The sequence below is a fragment of the Rhineura floridana genome, chromosome 9 (assembly GCF_030035675.1).
Source record: "Rhineura floridana isolate rRhiFlo1 chromosome 9, rRhiFlo1.hap2, whole genome shotgun sequence".
In the NCBI taxonomy this organism is placed as follows: Eukaryota; Metazoa; Chordata; class Lepidosauria; order Squamata; family Rhineuridae; genus Rhineura; species Rhineura floridana.
In genome coordinates this window covers 59228723-59251860 of record NC_084488.1, presented here as the reverse complement: position 1 = coordinate 59251860, position 23138 = coordinate 59228723, and the positions used below count along the sequence as shown (strand labels likewise).

The 23138-nt window shown below is 41.8% G+C and overlaps 1 protein-coding gene across 1 annotated transcript in view; it reads left to right on the top strand.

The window, feature by feature from the left end:
* Window positions 1-1993: 1993 nt before the first annotated feature.
* GLRB (glycine receptor beta) overlaps window positions 1994-23138 on the top strand; it is a 74607-nt gene continuing 53462 nt past the window's right edge. The window contains 1 exon segment of the mRNA XM_061584425.1: window positions 1994-2115. Within this exon segment, the coding sequence (XP_061440409.1) occupies window positions 1994-2115 (122 nt within the window).

Below are 23138 nucleotides of genomic sequence, written 5' to 3'. Positions count from 1 at the left end.
GTGATTTTTATTGCCCTAGCAATAACTGCTGACATTTTAATGCACGGAGGGAGCGGGATCACAAAGGTCCCTTGGTAGTGAATGCTGGGGAGGGTTGTACCACCTTGCTGCTGTGGTACTGGGGGGACAGGGGAAGCACCACCACTTCCACCACTGCTGCCACAGGGGAGAACCACCATTGTGATCATAGCTAGGCTGTAGGAATGGAAAGTCCCATGTCTCATAATTTGGCTGGGAGCCCTTGCTGCTATTGCTCTGGGCATAAGAAGATGCTTCCTCTGTTGCTCTTGGAAGGAAGACAAGAATGTCTTCTGTTGCTGTGATGGAAGGGATATAAATATATTTCTGCTTTTAAGAAAAATGTGCCCAGCCTCTGCATCTAGAATAAGAGGGAGAAATAAATAAATGCAGCTGGTGCTATAAAATTCAGTCACTTGCTCTATAGATTGAAGCCTGGTTTTTGTTTTTTAAAAAACACCCCTGCTTATGGTGTGGAAATCATAAAATACAGATATCCCCCCCCTTAGTCAGTGTAGCTAGGAGCAGACAAGCAGTGTTTGGTATTGAACATAAATACAGCCCTGTTAGGAATCCATTCTTTATTCATTATGTTGATAGGAAATATTCACTAAGCAAGATGCTATGGAAATGTAGTGTGATAATAAATGTTCTCAGTGGTGCGGACAACACATGCAGTTTGTTTCCCTTTGTAAATGGAGTAGTAAATGCAAGGCTAGTAATAACAGTGGCAAGTTTGGATGTGTAATTTATTGTTAGCAAAGGCACATGGTCTAGTGTGATGTCTTAACTGGGCACTCCTTACTAACTCTTTCCACTGATATTAATGGAACCAATTGTGGAAGGAGAAGGACGGGGTTTGTGTGTCATGTCTTAGTGCAACAGTTAAAAGGATTTCATGTTGAGGACTCCATTACGCATTATAAAGATGTCTATGGCAACGCATGTGGATTTAGTGTTTGGGAAGCACATCTAGGTGGGTTTCTATGTATGAAGCTTCTTCTGGAAGATGTAAGTTTGTTCTGCAAACATATCAACCCCAGGTCTATAGTTATAAATTACTAACCATTGTGCAGTTGCTCATTTAGGAACATAAGAAGAGCCCTCCTGAATCAGGCATTCTGGTCACACAGTGGCCATCCATATGCCTATGGGGAAGCCCACAAGCAGGACATGAGTACAGTGGCACTCTCCTACTCACTACCCCCAGCAACTGGTCTTCAGGGGCACACAGTCTCTGATGCTGGAGGTAACAGCAATCATTAGTAGCCATTGATAGCTTCATTTTCCATGAATTTGTCTGAACCTTTTGAAAGCTATCCAAATTGGTGGCCATCACTACACCTTATGATAGCAAATTCCATAATTTGCTTATGGTATGAGAAAGGATTTTCATCTGTCCTGAATCTCTTAACATTCAGCTTCATTGGATGTCCCCTAGTTCTAGTATTATGAGAGAAGCCTATTCACCTTTTCCACCCCATGTATTACACACCTCTGTCATGTCCTTCTCCCTTACTTGCCTTTTTTCTCAACTTATTTTCATGATGAATGCATGCTCCAATGTTTATGGGAAGAATTAGAACACAGTGGTCATGATCTAATACAGAGTGATTTCACTGGGCTTAAGCATGCCTAACACTATACTGGATTGTAGCCAGTAAATATATCTAATTTATAAATCCAAACATTTTTAAGTCATGCAGAATCCACATAAGTGCAATCTATACCTATCTACTATGAAATAATCCCTCTACATTCAATGGAGTTATGCCCAGGTAAACGGGAATAGGATTGCAGCCTATATCCAGTAGCTGATTATTGGAGTGATATGTGTTTAGGGTTTACAATGACTAAAAGCTGTTTGTTTCCTTAGTATGAAGTTTTTCCTATTTTTCACATTCAACCTTATTAATATTTTTCTTGTCTTATCTATCATAGGTCAACTTTTGTTCTGGATTTAAAAGTCCCCACAATGAAGTTTTTCCCGGTGATTCTTGCCTTTGTTTTTTTCTCCTTATGTGTTGAAGAAGTCTACCCCAAAGAGAAATCTTCAAAGAAAGGGAAAGGGAAAAAGAAGCAGTATCTCCTTCATATGTTTCTTACATTTTTTGTACAGTACCTGTGTATAATGAAAGAAATTGGCTGTACTTTGACATTTCACAACAAGAGATAGCATGCAAAAAAGTGGACCCATTGAAGTTAATAAACATGACTAACTTAGGGTCATTAATTTCAGTGGGTCTACTCTGGGTAGGTCTTAGTTGAAAACACCCCTTGTAGTTTTCCTCTGAAGTAAGACAGAGTTCAAATAAGCAATATTAATGCACTACAGATGACATCCAATGATGTTCTCCCACTTGTGCAAAGGAAATCCACTTGTGCAATGGGACTTATGGTTTTTCTTCTCCCCACACTATCCCCTGTGTGCACACACAAAATCTGCTTCGGAGGGTCAACCAGTCCTCCAGAGCAGATTTTGTGAGGGGGGGGCTGCAAGCGAGGAGAGGAAGGAGAAGCTCCATTGTGTGATTAGATGCCCATTCATGCTACGTTGGGTCTTACCCTATAATAAACAAAAATGTGTTCATTTTATGGAGAATTAACTAGATTTTACTAGCATCCGTTTCATACAGCTTGTTACACTGGGACATAAATAGTAAGGATTGCTTCAACCATGAGTTATGCCAACAAAATACCACATAAGAACACATGAAGCTGTCTGATGCTGAGTCAAACCGTTGGTCAGTGTTGCTCAATATGATAATCTACATTGACTCTTCAGGTTTTTAAGACGGGCCTTTCCCAGGCCTACTTGGAACAGACACGTGTCTTTTGCATGCAAAGCTTGTGCCCTGTTACTGAGCTACAAAAAATTAGGATACCATGTTGGGACCATAAGTCAGGCACAGATTTATGTGACATACGTTGTTTTAAAAAAGCAAACTGTGTTATCTTATCCTCAAAACCCAATGTGATCCAGTTTAGAGGCCTGCATGCACTTTGATGTGCCCTTAGCACTCTTGTGCAGGCGGTTTGCTCTTATTTATTTCTATGGAGGAAAAAGAGATACACTGGCAAAGATGTGCACATAAATCCACTCCCTCTATTGCATTTATTGCAAGTGTGGGATCTCTGCCTGTTCCTTACCAGTGGTAGCCAGTCAGGTGCTTTGCTAGGTGAAACTGTCAGCAGATGCTCAATAGAGTTTAACAACATTTATATATATTCACTAATAGGCAAAAAAAACCCTTGTGGTTTAAGAACATACCTATAGCCCACAGATATTTCTATCAAACTTTAAAAAGCAGGGAAATTGGGCAGCTATAGTGAATGCACCAGGGGAGCAGGAGACCTGACCTCCCCTCTGAGATATTGTACTGCCCTACAAATTGGTCAAAATGCAAACAAAATTTGGGTTGGTCTTTCATGCAGTCATGCTTAGGATAGGTAAAACTGACTAGGGGGGAGGGAGGGAGGGCTGGAGTGGGCAGGACAGGAGGAAGAAGGAAGAGGGGAGGAGGAAGGGAGAGGAGAGAGGAAGGAGGGGAAAAGCAGGCCTGATCATTTGCATGTTCAATGGGATTTACTCCTATGCAATTATGGTTAGAATAGGAAAAACTGACCATGGGGAAGAGGAGGGGGAGGGGGAAGGGGCGTATGGGGGGCAAAGGAAGGGGGAGGGCAGGTTTGGTCATTTGCATGCTTATAGAGTTCAATGGTATTTACATCTGTGCAATCATGCTTAAGATAGGTAAAACTGACCATGGGGAGAAGAAAGGGGAGGGGGAGGAGGGGGAAGGATGGTATTGGAAGGTGATGGGGATGGGGAGGGAGGGGCAAAGGAAAGGGGATGGAAGGGGGAAGAGGGAGGAGAAGGGAGGGTGGATTTGATCGTTTGCATACTTTTTGAGTTCAATGGGATTTATTTCAGTGCAATCATGTTTGAATATGGAAATGGACTGCGTCCAAGTCGATCCCGACCTATGTTGACCCTATGAATAGGGTTTTCATGGTAAACGGTATTCAGAGGTGGTTTTACCATTGCCTTCCTCCGAGGCTGAGAGGCAGTGACTGGCCCAAGGTCACCCAGTGAGCTGCATGGCTGTGTGGGGATTTGAACCCTGGTCTCCCAGGTCATAGTCCAACACAGACCTGGGGGAGGGGCAGGCAGGGGAGGGCGAAGGGGAGGAGATTGGGTGGGCGGGCACTGGGCAGAGGGGAAGCCCTTTTCTTTTCCAAAACGAAAACATTGTGAACAGTATCATTGCTTTTCAGCATTTCCCCCACCTTTTTATTCTACAGCAGGCACATGTAGCCTCCCACCCAAATTTAAACCAAAGCTGTCCCTGACCACATCCACACCAGGCCTTTATTTCACTTTGGACAGTCATGGCTTCTCTCAAAGAATCCTGGGAAGTGTAGTTAGTGAAGGATGCTGAGAGTTGCTAGGAGATGCCCTGTTCCCCTCACAGACCTTCAATCACAGTGGCTGACTGTTAAACCAGTCTGGCCGCTGGAGCTCTCTCAGTGGAACAGGAGTCTCCTCTCAGCACCCTTCACAAACTACACTTCTCAGGATTTTTGGGGGGAAGCCATGACTGTCTCAAGTGAAATAAAGGTCAGGTGTGGGTGTGGCCCCCTGATTAGGCAAGCCCAGCAGCTGTGAGTCTGGCTTTTAGAACTCTGGCAGTTGGTTCTTACTGAGCATGTCCGGCTTTATCATAGGCTTCCAGCCAAAATTTCTTAAATTAATTAAAAATCAGCCAGGCATTTTTTAAACTTTTAAACTGCAGAAGATGAAGGTCGGATTATGGGGCAAGGTCAGTAATAGGATTACAGGTACTCTGTGAACATGGCTGATTTTTAATGAATTTCAACAGATTATGAGAACTCTAAGAGAAAAAAGTCCAAAATGGCTCTGGTTTTTCTTATTGTGTTTTTAGACTTTGAACTCTCAATTCTCTCTGACTGTTTTGTGTATCCCCATGAAAATTGAGAGTGTTGTTAAGCAAGCGTTTCTGAGTTCAGGACTATAAGATTGATAAGGTTTTGTTTTGAAATGAGTTTATGGGAAGCATCAGAATGGCATGGGTTTTTTTTTCAATTTAACATTGCGGAATGTGAAAAATCCACGTTGGCTATAGTATACAGCCACTCTCATGGCTGTATAATTTATATGTAAGATAGATTATATTGTAAGTGTTCAGTGTAAAGATGTGTCCGTAATATAAAACTGATGGACGGTACTACTTTTTTGAAGGAAGCAAGGGGTCAGGTTGTATGGAACTTTCACATCTATGAATGGAGAAGATGTACTGTATAAATTTGGCAAGAAGGGTGATAAAGGTGAAGTATAGATGGATGCGGGCCTAAAGGAAAGATTGTTGAAGGTAATGGGCTGAGAAGCTGGGATGTGAATACTTGAGGATGGAAGAAAAAATGTGGAGTGGAGGAAAAGAAGGATCAAGGAGAAAACTGAGCCAGGGAAATCCCCACTTAGCTATATGATCTAGCTAGGTAAAGGAGGTAGTTAAGGGGATTTTGGAAACTGATGCTCCAGAGACCAAGGAAGGAGTAAGAGCAAAAGAGGAGGTGGAAAATCAGAATTCTCTTTATTGATTTGAACTGACCAATTAAATATTTGACTGCAAGTGCCTTGTTTCCAGTTGAATTTACATGCAGGCCAACTTCACAGGCAATGCTAAACCAAAAATCCAGGATATGCGCAGAGCTCCTTTGCAACTGCTTTGCTCCTCCCATTGTGTGTGCAGTTGAACAAACCAGGATTCAGCACTTAACCACAGCATGTGCCCAGTCCTGGACACTATGGCTAATGGCTTCATAGAAAGCCATGATATGGCTTAATATCTTAACTTGATTTGAAAGTGTTTATCGCTTCTGGGTTTGCATGTAGCAGGAAGCTATGGTTAAATGCTGATTGTTCAGTCGTTTGCCTGAAGGGAGGAGAGAAGTAACTGCAAAGTAGCTGCATGGTGATGCATACTGTTCATGTATATCCTGGTATATTAAGCTTGATTTTTTGTTTCAGCATTGGCATTGCCTAGTCTAATGTGTCATTTTCCAGCACTATCTCGTGTTGCATTTTGGATACTCTGTTCATAAGGTTTTCATGGTAAGAGGTATTGAGAGATGGTTTACCATTGCCTTCCTCTGAGTTTGGATACATCTTAGTCTGGTGTCTCAGCTTTGACCATTCTGCCTTGGCTGACCCTGCTAGGAGTCTAGCCAAAGTTATTTATGTAACTTTAAAGTTGACAATGCAGACATTGAACTTGTCTTTTGGCACAATCATTAACTGAAATGGAGACAATAGTCAAGAAATCTGTTGTCCACGCACCAGTAACCTCCAGGCTGGATTACTGTAATGCGCTCTATGTGGGGCTGCCCTTGAGGTTGGTCTGGAAGCTGCAGCTGGTGCAAAATGCGGCAGCGAGACTTCTCACTGGGGCAGGGTATCACCAACGTATCACCCTGCTGCTGAAAGAATTGCACTGGCTGCCCATTTGCTACCAGGCCAAGTTCAAGGTTCTAGTTTTGGTGTACAAAGCCCTATACAGTTTGGGACCAGGATACCTGAAAGACCGTCTTACCCTTTATATACCCAGTCTATCACTGCGCTCTGCAGGTGAGGGCCTCCTGCAGATACCATCTTATCAGGAGGTTTGTTCTGTACAATATAGGAAACGGACCTTTAGTGTGGCAGCACCTACCCTGTGGAATTCCCTCCCTTTGAATATTAGGCAGGCGCCATCTCTGCTATCTTTTTGGCGCCTTTTGAAGACTTTCCTCTTTCAACAAGCCTTTTAAGTTGAGACCTATCCCAGTCTGCGTCTGTGTTAGAATTGCTTAATATGTTTTTAAATAATGTTTTAACCCTTTTTTTAAAGTTTTTTTTTTAAAAAATGTTTTTAACACTGTTTTGTTTTAGTGTATTTTAAGATCTGTTTTTATGATGTTTTAAAGTGTTTTTAGCGCTTTGTTTGCAGCCCTGGGCTCCTGCTGGGATGAAGGGCGGGATACAAATTAAATAATAAATAAATAAATAAATCAGAAGAAGGCTAGGATTGGGGAGGGCAGCAATGAGAGAACTAGAAAAGGTCCTCAAATGCAAAGATGTATCACTGAACACTAAAGTCTGGATCATTCAGACCATGGTATTCCTGACCTCTATGTATGGATGTGAAAGCTGGACAGTGAAAAAAGTGGATAAGAGAAAAATCAACTCATTTGAAATGTGGTGCTGGAGGAGAGCTTTGCAGATGCCATGGACTGTGAAAAAGACAAATAATTGGGTGTTAGAACAAATTAAACCAGACCTATCATTAGAATCTAAAATGATGAAACTGATGTGATCATACTTTGGACACATAATGAGAAGACATGATTCACTAGAAAAGACAATAATGCTGGGAAAAACAGAAGGGAGTAGAAAAAGAGGAAAGCCAAACAAGAGATGGATTGATTCCATAAAGGAAGCCACAGACCTGAACTTACAAGATATAAACAGGGTGGTTTATAACAGATGCTATTGGAGGTCACTGATTCATAGGGTCACCGTAAATCGTTATCGACTTGAAGGCACATAACAACAAGTGTAATGTTTGGCTAATTTGCTTGCTCTGCAAAGCACCAGATCTGGAGCAAACATGGAGATTTGTATTATATTAAACAGTGTTAAAAATTATAAAATAAATAAAACAATAAAATAAAATAAAATAAATAAATAAAGGCAACTATTTACCAAGTAACAATTTATTATGGTGTCTGTATTATAACCTTTGTAAGCCATTATTCTACAACAGAGGTGGGAGATGTTTTTGGGCCAGTGGGCCAGATCTTTATTCCCCCCCCATATTTCAAAGAGCTTGCTCAGCTCTGTGTGCAGTGCTTCCCAAATGCTCAACAACTAGGTGATTGTTGGGCATTTGGGAAGAGCTGCACAAAGTGCTTTACTAAGTGCCTGCATAGCCCCTTTCAGCCAAGCCATGCCCATAACTGGCCCACATCTGTTATCATATATGACATCAGATATTGGGCAGATGGATGTGGTTTGCCTCAAAACAACCAAGTGGGCTGGAGTTTCCTAGCCCCTGATCTACAGTGTAGATCTTCCATGATCCTACCAAGTAGTGAGAAGAATCTTACTACACTTCTGCACGTAATCAAAATCTGAGGAAAGCAGCAGAGCAACAAGATTCTCCTCGCCAGTTGAATGTAGATAACTGGCTTACAAAATGCATACTATGCTAAGTTATCATTTGGTAAATGCTTGTCTGTATTGCCCATGGCTTCATAAAAATCACATTATTTGCCAACAATCTCTTATTATTTTGTTCTGAACACATAAGCTTGAAGAGACATTTTCTATAACTTGAAAGCTTTCCCCCCACACTTAAAATCATAAGTTTGTCTAAAAAAATATATAAACATTATTGCTCAGTGGCCTGAAGATTAGTGATAAAGAGGATGTTATTATTTTCTATCTCTGGAAAGTACTGTGCAAATGACATTATAATGACACAAACATTTTACAGATCTCAAAAAGAAGTCTACTGCAAGAGATTTATGTACAGTCCTGGTTTTCACTCTTGTATCTCTGTTTAATGACAGTGTGTTACAGTGGGCAGTTTGGCAATGCAATATGTCCCTGGGCAAGTGCTTGTAATTCAGTGTTCTTGGGCTTGATAGGGTTCCTGGTGTTGTGTAGGTAAAATTCAGTATTTTGCAAAATGTATCAAACTGTTCCCTCAGGGCAGGCTGTCAGCCAGATACCATTTTTATGTGTTAGGTTGACTAGCAGCAGTATGAAGCCAACAGATGGGACTGCAGAGATGAGAATCTGTGTTGGAAAAGGTTAATTATTATGTCATAGGCAAATATTTATTAGAAATGCATTTCCATTTTCCAAATAGGAGAATTCTTGCCATGATTACTCATGCTTCTGTTTAGTTCTAGTTATGTAATTATTGACTGGTTTGAGAAGCTTTTCTGCTTTCTATTTAGATCTCAGCAAGCTTATTTCAACAATTGCACTTTATATAGCATAACCATAAAAGAGCCATCAAATCAATATTGAATAGTTCATCTTTTTGGGTGGGTGGGGGTTCTACCTTTAAAATGATGTCTTCAATATATTATTTATTTAAGTATAAGCTTTCTTTTCTTACCACCCCTTAAGTCAGATGTGTTGGTGCAAATTCCATTTTTGGTATATATTGTTTTTGACAGATAGAAGGAGTAGGGTGAGTTCATGCTATCACCCACTGACTTAAGTTGAAACCACAATGGATGAAAAATGTCATCAGTGTACTATGACTGATGGCATTTCTATGTCCACTGCTGGAATAGCAGAATGAATTATGACAATACGGTGGCTCAGCAATTGGCAGATCTCATCCTAAGCATTTATTTTCTGGTATAGCAACTGTTAGGATACTTTTATATACTGTTATGCTAAATTCTTTTGTATAAGGACTTTCACAAGTACCATTGTCCCCATTGTTTACTGTGAGAAAGTGGCTGTATATTTCTGGTACACCTGGTTAATACAAGTTCTGGTGCTAAGTCTGGCGAGATTTGACTCAAATTAGACTATTTGATACCTTAGGGATAGGGAATCCCATGCTCATGTAGCAGATATAACCTAGAGCTGGATTTCATTCAGCCCTTGGGCTCCCCCCCACCTATCAGCTGTTCAGTGGGGAGTGGCCAAGAGGGAAATGTGCTGTGATGTTGATGATAAGTAGCAAGCACAATTGTAGCTCCTTTCTCTGCAAGAAAATCTGTTGTAAGAAGATCAAAGCGGAGAAGAGAACTTCTCAGGAAAGAGATGGTTCTTGCAAATATGCAAAAAGTGTCCCTGCAATTTACCAGTTACAATTGCTTTCTTAAGTTTGAGGCCCTGAATAGCTCTATGGCATTGCTCAGTTGTGCGTTGACATTATTTGCATTCTTATGCTGGAAGTATTGAGTTCTTTTTGTCCTTTAAACAATCAGGACAGAAAAAGGGTGTTGGGAAAATTGAAGGTGACACTCAACTGGTGTTACTAAGAAATAACTATTGGCCTCTATTTCCATGGGAAATAGTTCTGTGTTTGTGTGTGTGATTGTATGTATCTCTCTTTCTGTGTTAAAGGTAAGTGATTTGTATGTGTAAGTTTGCACCCACCCACTTTGGGGTCCATCTAGCCCTGCACTGCCCACTACTGGAATATACCCCCTGATAGCTTAACCACCCCGTCTTAAGACTCAATGCATTGTTCAGAATAGCAAGTCAGAATAACGCAGTCATTTAATAATGGATACAAATATGCTGGTATATGGTATCCTTGACAGTAATGTAGCCTTTAACATGAAACAGGGTAATTTTGCAAGAGATCTTTTGTATGTTCTAACAACCACAGAAACAGGAAGCATGAGTGGGACACACTTCCTGTTTTCATGTTTCTTCTGTTACATTTGAAAAGGATGCTTGTGCATCTGTCCTAAAGTATGGATGCTTGTCATTTTGTTGTAGATATAGTGCCCTTCAAAGGACAGTATGTACTCCCCTTTCAAATGTTACAGGAAAAAATATGGAAACAGAAAGTGTGATTGATACTTGGAGCTTTTTGGAATGTAAGCAAGAAAAAATAATCTGAAATAATAAAATTGGTCACTTAGAAAATAACAACGAAGGGTTTTGTGACACAACAGGTAAATTGTTCCTATGCCGCATCCTCTGTTACCTGAACTAAATTATCCGAAATTCAAATGTACAGCAACTAAACAAGTGTTCCCTCACCCTTATAATGATGACATAGAAGCTTTTAATTATACATCTTTCAAAAAACCTTTCAATTTTTTTGCTTTTCCACAATTGCCTAGAATTGTGTCAGGCATTTCTAGCCTCTCCTACAAATTTTCCATACTGCAACTGGAATTCATGGAGGGCTGATGGGACATGTTAAACACAAACTTGCAGTTAATCAGAGCAAGACTGTGGAATGATGACTACAATGTGGGACCTACAACAGAACGTTGCAGTGTCCAGTTCCAGGTTCCAGCCAGCTACACCATCTTCCACTTTATTCCCATCCCCCATGATTTTAATTTTTACCTCAAGAGATACTCAGTATTCAGGGCCATTAGTCTTCATTGGGATGTTTTGGGTTTCCCCCATAAAGCTTGTTTTTGGTTTTGTACTTCTGCAAATCTTGGTTTCCCCTAAGCGTGCTGATATTTCCTTGTTGTGTGTGTTACATACATATGATGTGTTACCACTGTGGGGGCATCTTTTAGCTTGCACGACTATTGTTGGTTTCTCCTCTGTGTGCAGTGACTGTCCAAAAGGCAAAGCAGACTTGTAAATTGGTAACTCTAAGCACATCCATTCTGTTTGGACATTGTGAGGGAATCCACATACCTTTAGTTATTGAATTTATATCCTGCCCTTTCTCCAAGGAGCTGAGGGCTAAAGGTGCTTTCAAGGATGACTGTGGGGCAGATGTCCAGAACCCACTAAACAGACTGGGCAGAAGGAGCCACAAATGCACCTGGGCTGGACTACTGCAGCAGGGGTAGCTGGTGTCATGCCCTCCAGATGTTGTTGGGTTACAACTCCCACAGCAAAAGGTGGCAAGCATCCAAAAGCAAAAAGAAAGAAAAAAGGGGGGGAAACCCAAAATGCTTGAAAAAATATATATTTATTATGACAAAAGCCCAATGCGTTTCAGCCACTCTGTGGTTTGGCCTTTGTCAGGGGCTGTAAACAAAATCATGAGAACACACCATATTATTGTATAGGAATTTCATACAGCATCAAACCATAATATATCTGTGAAAAAATAATAATTTTTACTTACATAAATGGGTCTTTTTTCACAGGTATATTATGGTTTGATGCTGTATGAAATAATAAATATATTTTTTCAAGGATTACAACTCCCATCATCCCTGTCAATTGATCATTCTGGCTGATGGAGTTGTAGTACAACAGTATATGGAGGGCACCAAGTTGGCTACCCCTTTACTACATTATGAAGTAAGTGAAGTAATACACATTACCATCTAAAGAGCCTCCTCTCTCCCTAATGCCATTAGACAGGGACATACTAACATTGTGAGAAGGGGCGCTTAATGTGCCTGCAGCTTGCCTGAAGATATGAGTCTCCTGCACTGGAGGATCATAGAGGGAAAAGGTCTCCATGGTAGCATAAGCTGTAGAAAGAACCCCATGAGTGATTCTATAGATTACCAACAAGGGAACAGATTTTTCCTGGTATTTTTTAATTATAGAAGTAAGTAGATTTATGATCATGCAAATGTGTTTCATCAAAGTCACATAGCAGCATGGTATTTGAAGTGCTTAAAAATCTGAATGGCTGTTGCTCATGTGTATTTGACAAAATTTGCAAAAAAATAAGCCATTGCATTCTGATTGGAACGTTAACTCTGCTGGAGCAGGGTTATTCTACAAGAATCAAATCTACCATTTAAAAACTTGATTGACTTTATCGGGCCGCTATTAGACAGTAGTGCACCAAGGAGCGCTGTGAACCTGCTCCTCAGTAGAACAAGTGAAAGACAGAGAAGATGTTTGTGTTTGCCTGCGCACTTGCTGCCTAATCACTGCCACACATTATCCTGTTCTCTGAACATGTTTGCTATTATGTGATTTCCTGTCTGCTAGTCTCATGTCATCACTAGTTTCTTACTTGAATCTGGCTGAAGGAATGGAGAGAGAACAGAATCAGTGCCACAGACAATCCATAGCACTTTTTCTGGGGATGGACAAACTCCTTGTCTGTCATGGCTTTGGGCCTCATGGGAACCACAGCTTCTTGATATATGGTTACTATGTGCATGCAGTATTAAAGTAGATGTGCAAAGTCTCATTTTGCACTGGTTTTAAACCAATATACAATCTGAATCACCAGGAAGCTGCAAAAGATGTTTTGCCAGAGGCCATACAAGATTAAAATCCAAGCTAGAGAAGGATTCCTGACTTATCCCCCAACCCCCCTGTCTTCCTCTCAGTCCCAGGTTCTCCAGATCTCCCCCATTAACTTTTTGTTGTTGTTATGTGCCTTCAAGTTGATTATGACTTATGGCTACCCTAGGATTCAGTGACCAACGTGATGTTCCTATATTAATGTATATATGGTAAGTGTTGTTTGTTTAGAAGATACATGGTAAGTGGAGTGAAAGAGGAGGGGGAGTGAATGGGCAGTAGAATGCTAGATGATTGGCTGAGTGTTTAAAATGGCTGAATGTATAAAAGGAAGAGTGAGAGTGGAATCTGGGGGGAGAAGAGAAAGAGTGGGTTGTTTGGTGGGTTTGAGAGAGTGGTTTGCCAGGAGAGAGTGGAGAAGGAGGGGGGTGGAGTTCGGATTAGTATTGAGTAAAACCATATGCTTATGTGCCTTAAGAAGAAATCTTGTTAATCTTGTTAGCTTTGTTATCTTTAATAAATACTTAATTTGGTTTACCAAAGGCCTGATCCTTGGCTGGGGTTTCACAGACCAGAAGGGAGGGTAAGGTAATGACCAAGGCTGAAGGGGAACTGTAACAAATGGTGGCAGTGGTGAAGAGAATAACAATACCAGTATTCAGAGTCTCTGGGAATACTAGTATTAGGACGTGACTGGTGGTTGCCTAGCAGGGGGATCTGTTGAGATCTGTGCTAGAGCGGGGAGAGAAAAAATAAAATAAAGGACAGTCCGGACTGGTGGAGTCCCTGGTGGTGCCTAGTGACAGGCAGTAGCCACGCGCAGGTAGGAACCTGACAGGGAGAGCGAGGGAAGGGCGTCACACGTGATGGCAGTGGTGGGATACGAACAACAGAGAATCCAGATACGAATACTAGAGAATCCAGAACAGTGGTGTGGCAAGCAGAAATAACAAAACAAGATTTCTTGTGAGAGTGACTGGCAAAGAGTGTGTGGCAAAGAGTGAGTGAACTCAAACACCATGGCTGAATACATAAAAATGAAAAGAGAGGAGCTGGTGGAGAAGTGCATAACATTCAATTTACCTCACGAGGGTAAAGGGGTAGATGAATTGAGGGTAGCACTTATAGGATTTGCTACTGTCCAGCAAAAACAACCTGTCAGAGAAGAGACCCCAGAAGGATATTTAAGCAATCCCGCTTATATAGAGTACTTGAGAGAGAAGTTAAGATGGGAGGCTGAGGAAAAAGATAAACAGCGAGAGTTGGAAACTGAGAGATTGCGGATGGAAACTGAGAGAATGAGAGTGGATGCGGAATTACAGGCAGAAAAGTTAAAATTTGAAAGAGAGAAGTTTCATTCTGATGAAACAAGAAAGGACAGAGATGGAGCAAAAATAAAAATTACTCCAAAGGACTTTGCTGTCTATGAGCCTGGTCAAGATCCTCAAATTTACCTCAGCACCTTTGAAAAAAGCAGCTCAGTTGTGGGGGCTACCTGAAGATAAATACATGCAGTATTTATCAAACCTGATTAAAGGGGAATTGGCTGAGGTATACCAATATTTCCCTTCAGACAGGCCCGTCACCTATGCTGAATTCAAAGAAGCAGTGTTTAAAAGATTCAGACTGGGGTCTGATCATTTTAGAAAGCTTTTCAGAAACTGCCAGATACAGACAGGGAGGTCTTTCATGGAGCTGGGGGCAAAACTGATGGACATATTTGGGAAATGGCTGACAAGTGCAAAAGCTCAGTCTGTGGAGGAGGTGAAAAACCTCATGATATTGGATCAATTATACCATCAGTTACCACCAGAAATAAGGCTCCTGGTCAAAGACCGTTCCCCTACATCGGTGCAGGAGGCCGCAGAGATGGCGGATCACTTCTCCTCCAACAGAACTGGCTGGGTGGGGAAAACATCAAGAGATTTTAAACCCAGACCATATAACGCTGGCAGAAGGGATGTGGTACCACAGAGAGTGAGTCCTCCAGTAAAATCTGAAGGGCACAGGACACCCCAGAGTGGATCTGTGTACCCTAAAAGTGAGGAGAAATTATGCTACAAATGTGGTAGACCGGGGCACCTACATTTTCAATGTGAGGTTGCCAACCCCATTAGTAATCCTGCTCAGACAAGGGCAGTGAAAACAGAGCCCAAGGCTTTAGAAACAGCAAAAAAGGTTCAGTTCTGCCAGATAAACTGGACAGAAGTAACAGACCTTGATTCAAGTCTGAGAGAGGAAGTGAGTGTACAAGGGGCAAATTATTGGGCATTGCTTGATACTGGTGCCGCTCAGACATTACTGAGGCCAGATTTAATAAAATCTGAGGTAATATTACCTCAGGAAACTGTGACTATCCAAGGAGTGAGGGGTCAACCAGAAAGTTTGCCTGTGGCCCTGGTGGAAATGACTTGGAGAGGCTGAGAGGGCCGATATAAAGTAGGCATTAATGCCCAGCAACAAGAACCAGTAATACTGGGAAGAGATGTAATGGGAGCCCAAGGAAAGATCTATGTAGTGACCAGACAGCAACTTGGCAGAGAAAAAGAAGCCATATTAAGGGGGGCTGAAACAAACAGGGTGGAATCTGTTAACCAGCCTCAGGTCACCATAGCAACCACTAGCAGGCCTGCTGAAGAAGACAAACTGTATCAAGCGGTCTCTGATAAGAAAGAAGCAGAGCAATTCAGGGAAGAGCTGCATAAAGATATAAGTTTGAAGCAGATAAAGGAACAAGCTCTGACCCAACACATTCCTTTCACTGACAAACTGAGGAGTCAAGTTGTGTGTGAGAATGGGATTTTATATAGACTGTGGATGCCTGCTGAGAGAAAGGGTGAATGTGAACCAGTGAAACAAATGATGGAAGTGGTGAAAGAGAATTTGAGTCAAGCTCAGCAGAAGCAACGTTACTGGTATGACAGAACAGCCAGAGAACATGTGTATGATGTGGGATATATGGTTATGGCGTTCATACCCAGGAAACATGACAAATTACAGGCTAACTGGGAAGGACCATATACCATCAGAGAAAGGCTTGACACAGTGACGTATGTAATCACCACAGACCAATTAAACAAAAGCAAAGTGGTTCATGTAAATATGTTGAAGCCTTACCATACCAGGGATGCACAGGTGTTGCAAGTTACCTTATTCCCTGAGGGAAGTGGGCCTGAACTTCCAGATTTGGTACAGGAAAGCAAAGACAAAGGAGGGGTAGATCAAGTGGAATGGTCAGAGGAGGTAAAGGAGGAAGTAAAAGAAGAGTTTCTGCGAGTTTTGAAAACCTATAGGAATCTCTTTAGCAACAAACCTGGCCGAACCAGTATAGTTATACATTCCATTGATACTGGAGATCATGCCCCAATCAGATCTGTTCCGTACCGTGTGAATGGGAAAGTTTTGAATGAGATCAAAAAGGAGGTGGAAGATATGCTGGAATTAGGAGTGATCAGGGAATCCATCAGTCCCTGGGCCTCAAGTATTGTCCTGGTTCCGAAAAAAGATGGAACGACCAGGTTTTGCATTGATTATCGGCTAATCAATAAAATTACTGTCCCAGATGCGTATCCTATGCCTAGGGTAGACGCAATGTTAGAGTTATTGGGGGCAGCAACCATTATCTCTACACTAGATCTCTGTAAAGGATTTTGGCAAATGGAACTAGACGAGCAATCCAGAGCCAAAACTGCCTTCAGTACACCAGATGGGTTATATGAGTTTGTGACCTTACCCATGGGACTAAGGAACTCACCAAGTTCATTTCAGAGGCTAATCAATACTGTGTTGCGAGGCATGTCAGATTTTGCAGTGGCCTATATCGATGGCGTGGCCATTTTTAGCAAGTCGGTGCCTGAGCATGTCCAACACCTGACAACAGTATTGGAGGCCTTAAGAAAAGCAGGCCTCACAATAAAAGCTAAGAAATGCCAGTTTGGACTAAAGGAAGTAATCTATTTAGGACATAAGGTGGGGAGTGGGAAAATCACCCCCTTATGGAGCAAGGTAGAGGCAGTGCAATTGTGGCCTATCCCCTTGCATGAATTAACAAAGAAGAAGTGTTCTGAGCGTGTGGTATGGACGGATGAATGTCAGAAGGCTTTTGATCTACTGAAGCAAGCCTTGTGCCAAGGACCCATATTAATAGCACCAGACTATGAGAAACCATTCATCGTGGCTACAGATGCGTCGGACCTGGCGCTGGGAGTCGTCTTGCTACAGGAGAGAGAAGGCACCAGACATCCAGTGGCGTACCTGAGTCGCAAGCTGACGCCGAGGGAGAAAAACTATTCGTCGGTCCAGAAGGAGTGCCTAGCGGTCGTGTGGGGACTGAACAAGTTGCGCCCATACGTGTGGGGACGAAGATTCACGGTAACTACGGATCATCGGGCCTTGTTATGGTTGCAGACTATGAAAAACCATAACACTATGCTGCAGAGGTGGTCCTGGGCCCTACAGGACTATCAAGTGGACTTCCAGTTCATAAAAGGCAAGGACAATGTACTGGCCAATGGACTTTCCAGGCAAGTGGCTGGGACTGCAGTGACGTGACCAGACGGAGGAACAAAGAAAGACATTTTCCCCATAGAGACTTGTTTATATTGTTAACGCGACGTATAAATCCTGGAACAGGAATAATACTCTGCCGTTGTTTAAGGGGGGGGGGAAATGTGATGTTCCTATATTAATGTATATATGGTAAGTGTTGGTTGTTTAGAAGATACATGGTAAGTGGAGTGAAAGAGGAGGGGGAGTGAATGGGCAGTAGAATGCTAGATGATTGGCTGAGTGTTTAAAATGGCTGAACGTATAAAAGGAAGAGTGAGAGTGGAATCTGGGGGGAGAAGAGAAAGAGTGGGTTGTTTGGTGGGTTTGAGAGAGTGGTTTGCCAGGAGAGAGTGGAGAAGGAGGGGGGTGGAGTTCGGATTAGTATTGAGTAAAACCATATGCTTATGTGCCTTAAGAAGAAATCTTGTTAATCTTGTTAGCTTTGTTATCTTTAATAAATACTTAATTTGGTTTACCAAAGGCCTGATCCTTGGCTGGGGTTTCACAGACCAGAAGGGAGGGTAAGGTAATGACCAAGGCTGAAGGGGAACTGTAACAAATGGTGGCAGCGGTGAAGAGAATAACAATACCAGTATTCAGAGTCTCTGGGAATACTAGTATTAGGACGTGACTGGTGGTTGCCTAGCAGGGGGATCTGTTGAGATCTGTGCTAGAGCGGGGAGAGAAACAAAATAAAGGACAGTCCGGACTGGTGGAGTCCCTGGTGGTGCCTAGTGACAGGCAGTAGCCACGCGCAGGTAGGAACCTGACAGGGAGAGCCAGGGAAGGGCGTCACAACCTCCAACAGCATCTGTCATGAACCACCCTACTCAGATCTTGTAAATTCAGGTCTGTGGCTTCCTTTATGGAATCAATCCATCTCTTGTTTGGCCTTGCTTTTTTTCTACTGCCTTCTGTTTTTCCCAGCATTATTGTCTTTTCTAGTGAATCATGTCTTCTCATGATGTGTCCCAAGTACAATAACATCAGTTTCATCATTTTAGCTTCTAATGATAGTTCTGGTTTAATTTGTTCTAACACCCAATTATTTGTCTTTTTCACAGTCCATGGTATCCGCAAAGCTCTTCTCCAGCACCACATTTCAAATGAGTTGATTTTTCTCTTACCTGTTTCTTCACTGTCCAGCTTTCACATCCATACATAGAGATTGGATATACCATGGTCTGAATGATCCTGACTTTAGTGTTCAGTGATACATCTTTGCATTTGATGACCTTTTCTAGTTCTCTCATAGCTGTCCTCCCCAGTCTTTGCCTTCTTCTGTTTTCTTGACTATTGTCTCCATTTTGGTTAATGACTGTGCTAAGGTATTGATAATCCTTGACAAGTTTAATGTCCTCATTGTCAACTTTAAAGTTACATAAATCTGTTGTCATTACTTTAGTCTTTTTGACATTCAGCTGTAGTCCTGCTTTTGTGCTTTCCTCTTTAACTTTCATCAGCATTTGTTTCAAATAATTACTGATTTCTGCTAGTAGTATGGTATCTTCTGTATATTTTTAATTATTGATACAGTATTTCTCCCTCCAGTTTTCACACCTCCTTCATCTTGGTTCAATCCCGCTTTCCGTATATGTTCTGCATACAGATTAAACAAATAGCATAATAAAATACACCCCAGTCTCACTTCCTTTCCAATTGGGAACCAATCGGTTTCTCCATATTCTGTCCTTACAGTAGCCTCTTGTCTACACAGTTAAAGGCGTTGCTGTAATCTATAAAGCACAGGGTAATTTCCTTCTGAAATTCCTTGCTGCATTTCATTATCCAACATATGTTTGCAAAATGATCTCTGGTGCCTCTTCCCTTTCTAAATCCAGCTTGGACGTCTGGCATTTCTCGCTCCATATATGGTAAGAGACTTTGTTGTAGAATCTTGTGCATTACTTTACTTGCATGGTTTATTGAGGCAATAGTTCAATAATTACTGCATTCCCTGGGATCCCCTTTCTTTGGAATTGGGATGTGTATTGAACTTTTCCAGTCTGTGGACCATTGTTTAGTTTTCCATATTTGTTGACAATTTTTTGTCAAAATTTGGACAGATTCAGTTTCAGTAGCTTGTAGCAACTCTGTTGGTATGCCATCTGTTCCTGGTGATTTGTTTCTTCCAAGTATTTTAAATGCAGCTTTCACCTCACATTCTAAAATTTCTGGTTCTTCATCATAAGGTTCCTCCGTGAATGAATCTGTCATCCTTGCATCTCTTTTATAGAGTTCTTCAGTGTATTGCTTCCATCTTCCTTTTATTTCATCTTGGTCAATCAGTGTATTTCCTTGTTGATTATTCAACATCCCTACTCTTGGTTTAAATTTCCCTTTAATTTCTCTATTCTTTTGGAATAGGGCTTTTGTTCTGCCCTTTTTGTTGTCCTCTTCTATTTCTGTACAATAACTATTGTAATAGTTCTCTTTGCCCCTATGTACTAGTCACTGTATAGTTGCATTCAAGATTCTAACTGTGTTTCTGTATCCTTTTGCTTTTGCTTTCCTTCTCTCTTTAACCATTTTAAGAGCTTCTTCAGTCATCAATTAAGGTCTTTCTCTCTTTTTAACTAGAGGTATTGTCTTTTTGCATTCTTCCCTGATAACGTCTCTGACTTCAGTCCATAGTTCTTCCGGTTCTCTGTCAACTAAGGGTGCTTTCACACTGCACTTTATTCCATTATTCTGATAATTTCTTACCTGTTAATTTGCGCATTATATTTTATCTTTCACATGACGCATAAGCTAGCCCCAGAATTCTAGTGGAATGTAGTGAAAGTTAAGCGCTACTTTCCGTGATAAATTATACCAGAAATAATCCATTAGCAAGGCTGGGAACCCGGAAGATTGCAGGAGTTTTTTGCTAGCTGCAGCCGCTTACGTGACAGGCATCCTAGCCAGCAGTGAGTTCCCACCCTTCAGTCACGCGGGGTTTTTTTCTGCCTGACAAGCAGCAGCATTTCCCACACACACCCATGTGTTGATACAACTAAAACAATTTAAAAAGTCAGATCCTAAAGGGAGAGGGCTTGCATGGTGACAGGACAAGATCTTAGACCTGCACAGTGGGGAACAGTGTACATGGGTGAAGGTGAAAACAAGCCGTGTGAAAGGTATATTGGCTGAAGCAGCTGCTTGTCCTTAATGCAACAGGTACTGCAGTGTGAAAGAGATTTTAGAAATTGGGACAGAAGCGCTATCTTTTTAATCCGTTAAACTAATGCAATCAGCCCCATGTGTGAAAGCAGCCTAAGTTTAAAGCCTCAAATCTGTTCCTTATTTGATCTTTATATTCTTCTGGGATGTTATTTAAATTGTATTTTGGCATTATGATTGCTTTGTTGTTCTTCTTTAGCTTTACTCTGATTTTCGATATGACCAGTTCATGATCTGTACCACAGTCTGCTTCTGGTCTTGTTTTCATAGAAAGTATGGAACTTCTCCATCTTCTGCTACCAATTATATAATCAATTTGATTCCTATATTGACCATTTGGTGATGTCCACGTGTACAGTTGTCTTTTCGGTTGCTCAAAACATGTGTTTGCAAGAAACAAATTATTGGCTTCACAGAATTCAGTAAGTCTCTCTCCTGCTTCATTTCTATCTCCTAAGCCCCATTTCCCACAATTGCTAGTTTTTTTCTCTTCCCTGCTTTTGCATTTCAGTCCCCCATGATTATATCAGCACAACTTGTTTTGGTGTGTGATCAATTTATTCCTGTACTTCTGTGTAAAATCTCTCCAATTCCTTTTCTTCTGTGTTTGCCGTTGGAGTGTAGACTTGGATGATGGTTATGTTAATAGGTTTCCCATTTAATCTCATTGATATCACTCGCTCAAACCTTGCATTATAGCTCCTAATTGCTTTTGCTACATCACTTCTCATTACTAAAGCAACCCAGTTTCTTCTTAATTTCTCATTTCCTGCATAAAATATTTTGTAGTTGCCTGTCTGGAAATGTCCCATTCCCATCCATTTTAATTCGCTCATGCCAAGTATTGTAATGTTGATACGTTCCATTTCTTGCTTGACAATGTCTAACTTTCCCTGGTTCATACTTCTCACATTCCATGTTCCTGTTGTGTACATCGTACAACTCCGGACTCTCCTTTCACATCTGTGTGCATCAGCCTCTGGGCTTCCTTTTGGCTTTGACCCAGCTGCGTCATTAGTCACAGCGCTACTCCTACTTGTCCTTTGTTCTTCCCCAGTAGCTCGGTGAGTGCCTTCTGACCTTGGGGGTTTCATCTTCCAGCACTATCTCGTGTTGCATTTTGGATACTCTGTTCATAGGGTTTTTGTGGTAAGAGGTATTCAGAGGTGGTTTACCATTGCCTTCCTCTGAGTTTGGATGCATCTTAGTCTGGTGTCTCAGCTTTGACCATTCTGCTTTGGGTGCCCCTGCTAGGAGTCTAGCCTCTTGGTCTAGACTCCTGACTGCATTGCTCTCAGCTTCTTCAACGCTCTTAAACCCCCTCACCAAGTTAAGGTGTGCATCCTACAGGGGGCCATTAACTTTAAACACAACATAATCATCCAGGACAGTCATGTGTGAAATACCACTGCCCCAAATGGATAATTTGTTCTGGAAGTGAAGAAGAGTTTAGAGATTAGACATCTGTGGTCTAGCTGTGTGTGTGTGGGGGGGGACTAGGTAGGTTTGTATGGATGGGTGCGTAATTTACAAATCATGGACTGGGTCAGAAAGAACTCATCTCATTTCTGAGACAACTGTAGCAAGTGGGGGCAAGCTTCCAATACTGTTTGTGCACAGGAGTGCACAATGGTGCACTCACTAACGGTGGGCATCACTAATGGTGAGCATCAGCTTTCTCCATGGGCTCAGCCACACTGACAGTTGTAAGTCTCTTGCACTTCTGGTTTTCTTTCCCTTCTCTTCTTGCTGTCTGAGCTGACAGCAGTATTTTTTATCATGGCAATCATTGAGTAAGACTGGCATCAGTAGAGAGGCCGAAGAGAGGGCTTCCACTCCGGAATGGACCACATGGCAGCATTCCAATCTCACAGTCTGCCATTATTTAAAAGGTTATGGCTACTTAACTCTTACCACAAAAAACCTATTAAAATATCTATTGTTTGTTATTAATATATCAGTTAATTTGGTCAGCTTGTAAAATATATCCAAACCAAAGTTTGTTGTGTTTTTTTAATCTAGTGCAACAGTTTCTGATCCCAACATTTCCCATTGGTATGTATTGGTCTCCATATTCTACACAAGGCCTCTCAATGATATTGGGAATGTTTTGTAATTTTATCCGTCCCTGGCTTGTGTTGGCTTGTGCCTGCTTTCCCGGTGTGCTGGTCTCGGCCGTTGTTGCCTCCCAGGTCGGTTCCATCTCTACCTCTGGTTGTTGTGGGGCTTTTGCCGGAGTATCCCTGGGCTGTTGTGCTGTTTCTGCCGCCGCGGTTCCGCGCCCTGGATTGCCGTTGTGACTGCTGTGGGCTTGGGCGCCGCTCCGCTGTTGTTGCTGCTGCGACTGTGCAACCCGGTGCACCATCATCGTTGTGCAGCAGTCGTGGACCCGGATGTCGCCTTCCTGCTGTTTCGAATGCTGGGCGCCTGCCACTGCTGCTGTTGCGACCTTACG